General features: G+C 46.0%; 1 protein-coding gene across 2 annotated transcripts in view; it reads right to left on the bottom strand.

Annotated features, from left to right (window-relative positions):
* Positions 1-691: 691 nt before the first annotated feature.
* Positions 692-13,161, bottom strand: part of neur (E3 ubiquitin-protein ligase neur) — a 63,919-nt gene continuing 51,449 nt past the window's right edge. For both annotated transcript variants that reach the window (XM_077652801.1, XM_077652802.1), the window contains exons 10-11: positions 12,985-13,089; positions 692-2,667 (exon numbers count right to left, since the gene is read on the bottom strand). In XM_077652801.1, coding sequence (XP_077508927.1) covers positions 2,489-2,667; positions 12,985-13,089 — 284 coding nt within the window. In that variant the 3' untranslated portion in view covers positions 692-2,488. The remainder of the gene's footprint in view (positions 2,668-12,984; positions 13,090-13,161) is intronic.

Here is a 13,161-nt window from a genome sequence, read left to right on the forward strand (position 1 = left end):
CTTGTTTGCGAATCTTTAGAAGCAAAGGATTTCACTGAAATTGTCACTTTTGATGATGGCGTTGTGGACAGTGAGAAGCTCAAAGACACTGTTACCATCAGTGTTTGTGCCAGGTGCGTAAGACAGCACAGACGGTGAAGGTAGCAGTGAAATGAGCTCTTAAGATGTCATTCGACAAATCATAACAGTCAACGGATACTTCCAACAGCAGCAAGACGACTGCTCTACTAGTTCTGCAGCTAGTAGAAATGCAGCGGAAGGTTAATGCAGGTTTGCTGAAAACATCGTTGCAGAGTTTTTTTTCTAAGTGATCATTAAACTTTCATGAAGGCTTTTCCAAAACAGTCATTTTTGTAAAATCTTGCATGAACCCATACTGCACATCCAGACAATCAGGGGATTCTCCAGCAGCAAGGCAACTGTTCTGCTGGTTGTCTGCAATTATGTACTAGAAATGCGATGCAAAGTTGCTCCTGTTTCATTTGGAGACTAAACCCTTTTAAAATAAAATAAAAATTCATGAAAACGTGTTGCAAAATGGTCTTATTTGAGTGCCTTTCGCATAAACTGTACTCCGTATATAACGAACGAAAAAGCATGATTGGGTCACAAACACTGAATGAATCTGCAAGCAGAGTCTTGACATTGAGGCTTGAGTGGAGCCCACTTTACCAAAAGAAAGTGCACAAGCTACAACTTTATTTTTATTTCGTAAACACTAAATTACATAGATGCATTTGAGCACTAAATTTCCTGGTGAAGTGAAAAAGATACAAATTTCGGGATTTTTTATCCAAGTTGTATAAGAGGGGCAGAAAAACCATTTCAGTGTCCTGTTTCCCAAATCTGCAGATTAGTGCTTGCTACCGTCAGTGAAACATTCTCCAACTGAGAAAATGGAAGCTGGGGGAGGAAGTCCCAGGAGAACGGCATTTTGGCTAATTACTCGTGGAACACAGCTGCTCTACCCTAAAGTGAGAGGAACTGTTTATTAATACGAAACATGAAAACCTCTGCAACAAATTTCTACAGTCCTAGAAACCTGAATGCACTTTATAAAAATTTTTACAAACCATTCCTGTTCGGACATGTTCCAACAAGACAAAGGCAAAAAGCGGATGTGATCATGGATGTCACAGAAATAACACAATGACATACAAAGCCAAGTGAAGAGGGGCATTATATATATCAATACCTCTGATGGACTGCATTCAGCAAACAGTACAGTGTTATCATGCACATGTTTCCAATACTAGACAATGCATACAGCAGCAGCATCGTGTTACATAAAACCACAAAACTTACAGCAATCATAACAACTGTAGTCTGTGCTTGTCCTACTGGAAACATCGCAACCACGGCAGTGCTATGCAGCCCAGAAAAAAAGGTTTGCAGGCAACATGTGCATACCATGCTTGCAATCGTTTGCACCAGCAGCACAAAGATGCCACAAAGACGGCTACACCATATAGCCAGAGAGAAATTCACACACACATGAAACACTTCCATCAAAACACTCACTTTGATTCTAGGTTCTGTTAAAACCATTAAGAGTCCTGGCACACAAGTAACCTTTGTATATTTTCAGCAAGTGCACTTGAGAGCATGCTACTGCACCAGGTGATACCAGTAGGTACCAGTAGGAGAAAGTGCACCTCTTGCAAGGGTTTAAAAATGAAACAGCCACCAGTTGACCACACCTTGGTCCATTCTAGTCGCACAGCAGGCAAAGCCAAAGAGGAAAGAAAATACTAGCAGGTGGCAGGTGTCCTATGAACAGAGAAATAGAAAACCAAAGGTAGCTTTGCAGACTGAAGACTACAAAGGCAACTAAAAAACAATACAGCACACACACTCAAAACATACAGACAATGCTGGACATAAAGTAGCGCTGCAAGCTACAGACTATGAAACAGGCTCTGGCCATATTTTAAAAGCACTTAGAAAAGTCTACACTTAGCAAGGCAATGAGTTTATCTTCATGCTTTAAAATCAATACCTGGTACACCTGTTTGAAGAAATTAATGACAACAAAAACTATAACAACTACACAAAAACTACTGCCGCTTTTTGTTCTCCTAGGACAGACTGCTCAACTGCTGCATGGACCACGTTACCAGTAGTTGCAAGCAAACAAGGTACCTATTGGCTGTCTGGCTTGTTCCAAGATATTTACTCTCCATAATGACGGCATCTTCCAGGTTTTATGATTTTCCAGTGCGGTACTTCAAAAACGTAGCCTCTGTGCTAGACGAATGCACACACTGCAAAACCAAACCTGCAAGAACGGCCGCGGCAACCTTGTGGCTTACTACAAGAGCATAAGAAGTGCCAAGTTAATTGGTTAAGCCTAATTCACTCTACACAGCATACACACGCTCACGCATACCGGAAGCAGTCACTTGTTCCTCACCCCCTCCCTGGATTTCGTGACTCTAAGTTCAAGGATATCTGAGCAGTTTTCGATGCCAGGCAGATTTCCTTCTGCTCAGGCCTTGTAGATGCGGATGACGTTGACTATGGGCTGTCGGCAGACGGGGCACTGGGGGTCGCGGCTCTGGAGAAGCTTCAGTCCGCAGGCGTGGCAGGTCAACGAGTGGCCACAGTTGACAAGCACGCTTTCAATTGAGTTCTCGAAGCAAATTCGGCAGTCCGTGTCTGGCTCCTCTGTGTGCAAAAGCAAAAAAAAAAAAAGGCAGATCATGAGAGGAAGCCTGCCGGCTACAGCCCCGAAACCTAGCTCAGGACCAGGCTGTCAAACCAGAATTGAACCTGAACCAGAAACCAAAACCGAACCCCGTTTTTGCCCGGAACTGGAACCAAACCAAAGCCATACTTTTTTATTGGAACTGAACCTGAACTGGACCGATTTGAAGGAACAGTTCCAAACCAGTTCGGGGCTCGGTTCAGTCCAATTTTTTTTTTTTGCAACCAGACATACCTTTTTTTTTTTTCAGAAAAAATGAGATGTGCTAGCACAAATTTACCCACCAAAAGCTGTCTGCGCTATACAGTGCGAAACTGGCATCCAGTATGTGTGACAACAAAGCTGAAAAAAGGCTGCTGTCTAGGAAGAAACTTAACTGGCACTTCTGTAATGTGCTTTCGGCAATTGTAAAGCATTGTATGGCAGATTAAAGTGACCGTCTTCAATTGATCAGTCGCCCTCTTTTGCATGTTTGTGTACGGTTTTAATCAGATTGTTAGCACTGCTCTAGTTCATAACAGCACCGAGTAAGATTAACTTCGCTTTCTTTGTGTCATGTACCATAAATATGTGAAACACAGGCGACCGGCCCAACTACACTGTGCAGTAATTATTTTTGGAGGCATTCATTAGACAGTTTTAGTTGACCGGAGCGACGGTCCCGCTCCGCTCACGGTAGCACGGTAAGCGGTAGCGGAGCGCTGACACCGATATCTTCTTTAGTTGCGCGTGAAACGAATTTCCCTAAATACACTCAACAAAATACAACCCACACAATACACAGACAAGTGCCCCTGGTGCCATGAAACACCAACGCTCTATCACATAACGTGGGCCTGCCAGAAAATAGAGGTGGCACCAAAAATACCAAACCCGAGTGCGGAGCAATGGGAAGGAATGCTCTCCAGTGACCATCAGGACGTCCAACTTGGGCTGATCCGGCGAGCACAGCTGGCAGCGGCATCCAGCGGAGCCCTGGACTAGGGGCAGACGACCATTGCTAAGACGACGGACGGCACACCTTACTCCGCCAAATTGCTCACCTACTCTCTAGAGCTCAATAAAAGTTTTCCTTCCTTCCTTCCCTTGGCAGAAGAGACTCTCGTAAAGCCCTCTGTGCAACTAACTGGAAGCACTACATTTTATAAACTATACAGGATCATTATTTCTTTTTATACTGTAAAACATACTCTTTATTGTACCATTTTATATGCAGTTGAAAATAATTTAGGCAACAGAAATTTTTTTAACATATACTGATGTACTTCGAAAGGTCGGGTCTTCTCGATATCCAAAGCAAGTCAACAGAAGCTCTAGCCAAGGTTGTACTAGTTTTTCCCAACGATGATGTTGGTTTCACGAGTCACTGTACATATGTGCGTACATCTTCTACATTTGCTACATCTACAAAGACGATGCCAAAGCCAAATTAGCACCGTGGCAGAAAAAGTCGACGACGAGCTCTGCGTGCTTGCCTCGCTGGGGGCAGCCATCTTGCTCCGCTGCCGGGGACCGTCTCGCTCGGCTCGCTTCGCTAGGGTCGTCAGCGAGCGGAACGGGAGGTGCGCTCCAGTAGCCCGCTCAGGGCCAAGCGGGCTGCGCATGCGCAGTTGTGTTCCCACTGGGCTGCCTGAGCGGAGCGGGACGCCGCTCCGGTCAACTAAAACTCTCCAATGTCTCAGACAACAGGTACTAAATAAAACCCCTAACGATGGCTCAGTGGCGCAACAAAGAAAAAAAAGCAGCTCAGTGGTCGCGGCTTCGATAAGGGCCGCGGGGCCGCATTTCGCTTGCAGTGAAATTAAAAAGAAAATTCAGGGGGGCACTTTCTTGGCCTAAAGAGCAGTGAGGCAAAAGCCTTTAGCGTGGTGTTGCTGCTTGTGTCGCTGATGTCTGGTGAAGATGTTGATTAAAGTCTAGACAATTGTTCGCTTCACGACACTTTCGCTGACGTTCATTAGCGCGCGCACGCTTGCTGGAGATACACGAGAGCGTTTAGGCGGCATCCTTCCAGACTGGTGTTCAGGAGGCGTCTGGCATGAATACCTGGGTAGCGCTCCTCTCGAATGATGATGGCACCACTCAATGACATCACACACGCGTAAGTAGGCTGAAGCGCAGGTGCATTGTTTGGTGGCGCCTTCTGCAAGCACAGTGCGCTATCGTATACTGAGTTGTCAGTTACTACATACTACACCAACCACAAGTATTACTAATTAACTGATTTAATAATTAACCAGACACCAACAACCTAATTACAATTTAACTGTGAGGACACTTGTCTGCTACGTGGAGGAATGCAAAAGCATGTGTTTTGATGAAAGGAAAGGTTTTTGAGGAAAGGACACAGCAGCTCTCAGATAAGGAAATCTCGGTGGTCACCTCAACCACGTTTGATAGACAGCTATAGTCTAACACTTTTCTGCAAACATCCCCACTGGCGAGTCATGAGCCTATGGTGGCTTTCGCTTTAAAGATGCATGGGTGCTGTGCAAAGTCAGGGCATGTTGAAAAACCCCTGGTAGTCAACGTTAAGCTGGAGTTCTCCACTACAGCGTCCATGATAGGCCCTGTGTCGCTTTAGCACGTTAAGGCCCAGGTATTACTACTATTAATACAAAATAAGGGATTATCATTTGGTGCAGTTTTTTTTTCACAATTCAAACATGCTTGGCTGCATGCGACGCAGAGAAGCAAGGAAAGATGGCATGTTGCAGCAGTAGAGATATTTAAGGGGGGAGCCCGGTCTTGAAAGAAATATTTTTATTAATGAAGTCACAGGTACGAAATCTTCAGGGAACATGTATTTTTGTGTGCAGATTCTAAATATGCCATTCAAATTCATGTAATACAATTCGTTGAGCACTAATTTTTATGCATGTATTTCATGAAGAGCTTTGAAAAAAATTTGCTGCGGGAAACTTGCTGATATGCATGCCATTGGGTTCCCTTGATAACAAGGAGTGCAATAAGGGCGAAATTGTCTTCCTGCCTATCACAGAACTTAAGTTATGGGGTTTTGAAATTGTCCCTTCAGAAATGTGAAGAAAAGTGTGTATGTACTCTTCTTTCTGAAGTGGCAGCTTCAATACATTATAACTGAAGTTCTATTACAAGCAGGATGCAGGATGATAATTTTACCTTTATTGCATTCCTTGGTATCAAGAGAACCCAATGGCATACATTTCAGCGAGTTTACCATAGGAAATTTTCTTCAAAGCTCTTTGCAACATACTTCCATAAAAATTACATAAGTTCTCAAGAAATTGTTTTACATGAAATTAAATGACATTTAGAATCAGCGTGCCAAAACACGTTTCCTGAAGGTTTCATAATTATGACATTAATAAAATTTTGTTTTCAAGACCAGGCTACCCCTTTAAGAAAAAATTAAATAGCAATTACAGAAACATTGGTTTTGGTTTTAAGGGGTGTTAAGTCCCAATATGACTCAGGCTGGGACGTTGTAGTGGAGGGCTCCAGGTAATTTCGACCACCTGGGGCTCTTAACATGCACAGACATCGCACAGTACGTGGGAATCTTGCATTTAACCCCTATCGAAATGCAACTAATGCGGTTGGGATTAAACCCGCGGTTTTCGGGTCAGCAGCCGAGCGCCATAACCACTGAGCCACCATGGCGGCTGATTACACAAAGGCGAAATATGGAAATACAAGCGCTTGCTACTATGTGATAATGATTACGGCCAGAAAGATGCTACTGCAATGAAATGTAACTGTGATGAAATGATTTTGTGTTGTGCAGATGCACCGAACTTGTCTGCTTAAAGGCAAAATAGGTGCCAATAGTTAACGGGAGGCTTCGTCACGCTGTTCTCTGACTGCTAGATCTTGAATTCTCTGTTTGGCTGCTCACATCCGTCACTCGCAGTCGCACTTCAGGCTCATCTGAGATGAGAGGCTGACGTTTGTTGTGAAAGGGGGTTTGTGCACAAATAGATCAGGGGAAAGAGTTCACAGCGGGCGACACAAAACGGCGAGCAGGACGGCAGGCAGCGCCGATGGCCAGTCCAAAACCAAGCGATCTCATGCAGCGCGGCAACGCTTCGTCTTTCATCAGCGCGTCTTCATCGGCGCTTCGTCAGTGATCTGCCTATGCGGCATCAGGCGCGGCCGTCATGGTTTGCTACAATTGCCCCGGGAACGAAGAGGAGCCACCCTGGCGACCTATGGCGAGTGCAAAAGGAGCGGGTCGTAGTAGGTCTTCAGGCAGCTGACGTGGACGGTTTCTCGGCCACGATGGCGCATAGGTGACAGTGAACGGCGATGTGGAAGCGGGGATCGATGGGTCGTATACGGACGCTGGTCGGTGGCATACGCTTCCGGAGGTGGGAGCAGCCCGAAGCAGCTGAGGTGAGCCGGCAGAAGGTGCAAACACTGCAAGGGCGACCATGCGGCGACAACAGAGGCAGGCCACGTGGCCGGAGAAACCGCACGAAAAGCATATAGGACGATTGTCCGGTGTGCGCCAAGGGTTGTAATGTGGCGAAGAGGGAGGATGAAGCAGGGCGCTTGTGGGGCTGGTGCCGGACGCAGGACAGGCTGACTGGGTGAAAACGCCAGAGGCAGAGGCTGCGCAGCCACGGCAGCGTATGTCAAGGGCGCCGCCACAGGAATGGAGGGGTTATAACGTGCCGTGGCGGAAGGAACTTCATGCAGGGTAGGAAGAGCCTCAGCGACTTGTTCTCGGATGACGCGCTGAAGCGAAGGCACAAGAGGAGAGGCAGCGTCAAGACTCTGGTGCGCGAGAGAGAGCTGACAAGCAACTTCTTCACGAACAAACTGCTTTATCTGGGGTGACAGTGGCGACTGGTCGGAGTCAGACGTCAAAGCCGCCAGAGGCTCCGGGTGCGAGAGTGGAGAGCGAGTGAGAAGACGGCGCTTGCGTAGTCTGTCGTAGCTCTGGCATTGGGCAAGGACGTCGACGACGGTTGCTGGACGACGGTCATGGTTCGCTACAAATGGCAATTTTTCATAACGATGGCATACAAGGAGTATTCACAGCAATCCACCTCGGCTGCATCGGCTTTCAGGTCGATAGTCGATCGTAAATAAAGGTAAAGGTAGGTGAAGATGCATTTTTACCAATGAGTGCCCAGATATGTGCCCACTGGAGTGTGCTTCAAGGTTGGAGGCGTGCGGAGACATGCATGCACAATGGTATTTTTGGGGAAGGCGGCTATACTGCTAGCCAGTAAAAAAAAACTACACCATGCTCTAACCCCGAGTGGGATTCGTACCAGTGGCGGTGCAACAGAGAAGCTTCGTTTACAGATGCTACTCGACTATCTCTGAAGCTTCTTTTTACTGTTGCTGCATGGAACATCAGGAAACTCTCCTCGTGCCTTACTGACTAAGTCGAATTCAGTGATCTCAGCATATGACCTCACGTCACCATCACTGAGTAGTTGTAGCTACTCTGTCCGCACATCAAAGGTCTGTTGGATTCACCTGCACTAGATGAACTGGTTCTCACGGTGCTGCCCTTCACCATTCGTTTCAGTGGTGCAACATGGTGCCCTTTGCATGACGCCATTCACTCCAGAAGGATGCAGATGTTGTGCATGTCTAGCTCAGGAAAAGTTCACGAAAACTGTGCACCTCCTCAGTGGTTGGTGCTGAAATCATGCAGCTGCAGCTGCAGCCACCATGGAAGCAGACGACGGCTTGCGCGACGATGGTTTGCAAGCGATGAACGGCGTAGAAACTCAAAATTATTCCACTCGTCGATGAGAACAGTGTCCCACTCGGGCCTGACTCGTATGGAACGTCATTGGGGCTCCATCCGAGAAGGTGGCAATGGAGGATGAGGGACAGTGGCCCTCGACGGCACTTTGCATCTCTCGGCAGTCCTATCACCGGAGTCATTCCTTACGACCAATAAGGTTATAACAGTACTCGAAGCCAGTTTTGTGAACTGAAAAACAAATACGTGCGAGCAGCATGACGCGCATTGTAAAAACCACATAACATGCAAGCTGGTGCATGCACACCTCAGTCGTGCTGTTAAAAGAACACATGTGCGTTTTGCTTAGCTGCCATGAGGTTGCATTGAGGCTGGTTGATGGCAACACTTCACTGCGATGTGCTGTTTGAAAATTCTTGACGCCGCTCGAGACGCTGCCGGCTGTTGATGTGGACGAGATGCCGCTGGCTGCAATTTGGTGCCGGCGCCAAGGCTAGCAGACGATCAGGCTTGCGCTCGACCATTCGTTTTGGAAGCAGCCAGCGCCAAGCTGCACTTGAACTGCAGGAACTGACACTGCACGCTCGTGGCACTGCCACGAAACTTTACAGAACTTGTGCAGCGAGTGCAGGCGAACTGAACGGGCCGCAAAACTCCAGAAGGTGCACATGTCAAGAAAAGGCGATAGCCAGGAGGGTGGACTTGCTCAGCATATACGTCCTGCGCATTTATATGAAAAAGTTATCTGAAGAGTGACCTTGTTGAACGTGGCAGTTTTGCGTGTTTATCCATCATGCAGCTTTTCCACATGCTACAACATCTGTATTAACACTAGAAGTTCACATGAAATTCTGGAGTCTTTCATCACAGGCAGAAATCTTATATCGTAAGGCGTGAACGCAATCTCTTTTTTTAAGAGTCTGCTCAAGTATGTCACAAAGAACACAGCATCACGACCTAAAAAATAATTTCACTACTAAATAGTTCCAATCCTCGCGTAGGTAGCAATTCACATTGAGCACAGCACAAACGTCCCCGTAATGCGAAGGCACATTGTAACGCGCAAGGCCAAGGCCACGTTTGAAGCGCAAAGAAGGTTTTTGCAGCTGTTGGATCCAGACTTGCTGAAGCTGCAACTCACTGGTGTCAAGAAAGGCTAGGTAAGGTTGCAGACATATGCAGAGAGTAAGTAATGACCGATCAGAATCTCACCTGCCTTCTGGAGAGGCCATACAGGTATTCTAAAGAAAGGCTAAGAGTGGGGAAACCGAATGTATCAGCATGGATTTCTCTCATGACCATGTCCAGAGAGTTTTCTCTCGAACACGGCAAGCATGCGGCGAGCAGGAATTTCGATGTGGCCGAAAAGTGCGTCTGACGATGGCACAACCAAAAGGATGCACTGAGGGACACAATCTGCAAAAAGCGCGCTTTCCGAGGCAAGCCATGCAAGTTTCCCTAACTGGAAAGAGAGCTGATCTGCTATGTGATGGAAGTGCAGAACAATGGCTATGCGTCGACAATGGACACGCTGCGCAACTTCTTGCTGGATGAGCATGCACCAGAGTACATACAGCATGCTCGGAGTCTGAAGACTATGCGAGTGACTACTGAACATAGAATAAACGACATTCATTCCCCGATTGTTTTTTTTTTAAATTTTTTTTTTCGCATCGTGTGCATGGGCCCGAAAATTGGCCCTCGAATCTGGAAAAAAAGTGCGGCCCTCACACGTGTTTATACGGTACTCTGCGCAGGAGAAATTCCCGACTGATGTGAGTTTCAGGGGAGACCTATTACTAGCGTGACAGGGTCTCCAGAGGGTTTTGCAGATGTAAAATCCGCCAGCTTTTCTCCTTATGTACCTCATCGAGGGATTCTAGTGTATACACAGCCGATTTACAATAATTTTGAGTTCACATGATTTTGCTGTTCTTGTCATAAATTCCTATCTTTTTGCCGTTAACAAAAAATTAAAGAGGGCAAAGTGAAAACATCTTGCAATATACAAATTTAGCATTTAAAAAAAATTTGTATATACCAATGTCACAGAAGGAAAGAAAACAACATAAGAAGGTTAATTAATAGCTGCCTATTCTCAGAATTTTTTTTTAGCCCTGAAACCGTTAGAACTGAATCAATCAAGTTCGAACCAGATTAAACCAGAACAGAATGTTGCTCCAGAGCCAAAACCCGAATAGAACGTGAAAGGCATGAACCTGAACCGAACCCAAAAAAATTCTATTTCGACACCCTGCTCAGAACATTTGACGTGAATGATGTTGACCGATTAAATGCCAAGTGGCTGTGAACACTGCACCATACAGACTGCAAAGCTTTGTTTTCTGGATGAAACCTAAGCGCCAGGAGCAACAAATCTATAACATCTCCCCAAGAACACATCCAATGTGTGGCTTGGAATGACTGAGGTTCCATCTATGAGCAGAAGTAAATAAAGTGCCTGAACTGAACAGCCCTGAAGTGAGCAACAAGTGAGAGTGACCAGCATTCATTGGCAGCATCACAAAAACAACTCAACAAAGAGCTTGTGGACCTGAGAGGTCTGAATAATAACGCAATGCTGGAAAAATAAGGCAACACCAAGGGGGTAACAAATGCAGATCAGGGAAGGAGAGATATGACAAACTGCCTTCGCCCCGCAGTGGACATAACTAGGATTTGCCGATGAGAACCAAGGGCATTGAGGTACCACACACAGAGAGGAGCAATGGCACTATTGGTGAAAGTGTCACAGAAATTCTGCAGCTTGGGGCCGGCTGATGGCATCTAGACAACAGGAAATGTTGATGTAAATCACAATAATCATAATTCTAACATAAAAAGCATCCCTTCCAGCGTACCGCAAGGAAGTATCCTTGGGCCTTTGTTATTTGTTGTTTATATTAACGATAATTTTTCCCTGCATGACGCCATATCATGGGTTGGTTACGCGGATGATACTGCTATGGTTTTCAGAGAGGCAAATATCGATGATTTAATTTACTCTGCAAAGCATGCACTGTCATTTGTTAGCGACTGGTCGCAAAGAAATCATTTACGGTTGAACGCTAAAAAGACACAGGCTATTCTTTTCCGCACTAAGAACACAAACGTTAACCCCGAAGGTAAGATACTCTTAGACGGTGTGGAAGTAAGTATTGTTAACGAAATTAAGACCCTTGGCGTAACATTTTCTGAGACCCTTACGTGGAATAAGCATGTTGAAATACTCTGCAATAAACTTAACAAGGTTCGCGGGATACTAAACAGACACCGCCACTTCCTACCAACCGCAGTTAAACGCGTAATTTATAACGCACTATTTCTGTCTACTCTAAACTACTGCCATCTAATCTGGTCAACTACATCTAAGGAAAACATAGGGAAACTTAAAATCTGTCAGAAATGTGCCTTGCGTGCAATTGCTAATATTCCATGTCATGCGCATACTTCTGATTACTTTCATCACTTTAAACTTCTTCCCATAGAATCCATCTATCTTTTTCGTCCCACGTCTACATATCGCTCGTCCGTTTTCGCGTGTAATCGCAGCTTCCTGGACTTAATAAATCTTCGACCCCACATTTCGTTCTACAATACTCGTCGAAATGACTCATGGGTTGTGCCTTTCTGTCGTACAGATTATGGTCGCCAGTCCATTTCTTATCACACAGCTCTTCTTTTAAATAACCTTGCGGCCATCGATGTCTGCCCGGAAAAGATGTCCAATCGAGCAGTTTATGCACATTTCTTGCAGCTAACGTCTGATAAATTTTGTATGCTTGTGTTTGTACTTTTTGGTGTTCTTGATGTTTGTCACTTGTTGCTTATTTTATTGTATCCTGTGTTTTTGACTGCCATGAAGTGCTCCGTACTGCTGCAGATTCTTTTTCTGAATGGTGTTGAAAGGTTCTTTTATAGGCAGTGTTTAAGCTGAAGTGTATTTAACGAAATCTGTTTCTAACTAACTTTTTGAAGCTAAATGTGTTTTTTTCAAACTGCTGCCGAATTGTACATGAGGGGGCCGGGCTTCGTCAAGTCGCAATCATGCGGCTTTTACCTGCCACCCCCCCTTTCTCCTTGAGACAGAAAAAGATTTGATTTGATTTGATGATTATGGATTTTTATGGCACAAGGACATCTGTGGCCAAAGAGCGGCACAAGGTGTTTTCATCTTCTCAAGGTGGGGTCAGAGACCCATTTTCCAAGCATTTTCACCCCAGGTAAGCCGAACACCAGGCCAGGGGAAAGCTTGTACCCACTGTATCACAGATGACAACAAGACATGTTACCGTGTTGTCAATTTTTGCCAGGAGGCAGTGTAAAGAATGTGCACACACTGTAAAAGGTGCTTGGTGGGCCGTTCTGCTCTTGTTCTGAGTGTGGCATGTAGTCCATGCCTGCAGGCGCTTTGAGCACCCTATCCAACACTGCCTGGTCACTTCGCTGTGCTGACACTGTCCTCCTGCATACCATTGATCCACGGTTGAAAATGAGTGGACCAACGCGGTCTTTCACAGCACAGCAGCAAGTTGGGTGGCCAAGTGCATCAGAAAGTGCGAGTCCTCACCAAGTGACGGAACAGCTGGCTTCTTGGGCTGCTTCTCACTCTCAGCCTTAGGTACCTCCGGTGGGGCCTGCTCGCTCTCAGCCACGGGGGAAGCCCGCTTGGTGCCTGCAAGTGGGGCGACTCTTAGGTGCCTTGTCTTGTGCCAGCTCCACCTGTGGCCACAGTTCAGGCACAAAG

Source organism: Amblyomma americanum, chromosome 2 (genome assembly GCF_052857255.1).
Source record: "Amblyomma americanum isolate KBUSLIRL-KWMA chromosome 2, ASM5285725v1, whole genome shotgun sequence".
In the NCBI taxonomy this organism is placed as follows: Eukaryota; Metazoa; Arthropoda; class Arachnida; order Ixodida; family Ixodidae; genus Amblyomma; species Amblyomma americanum.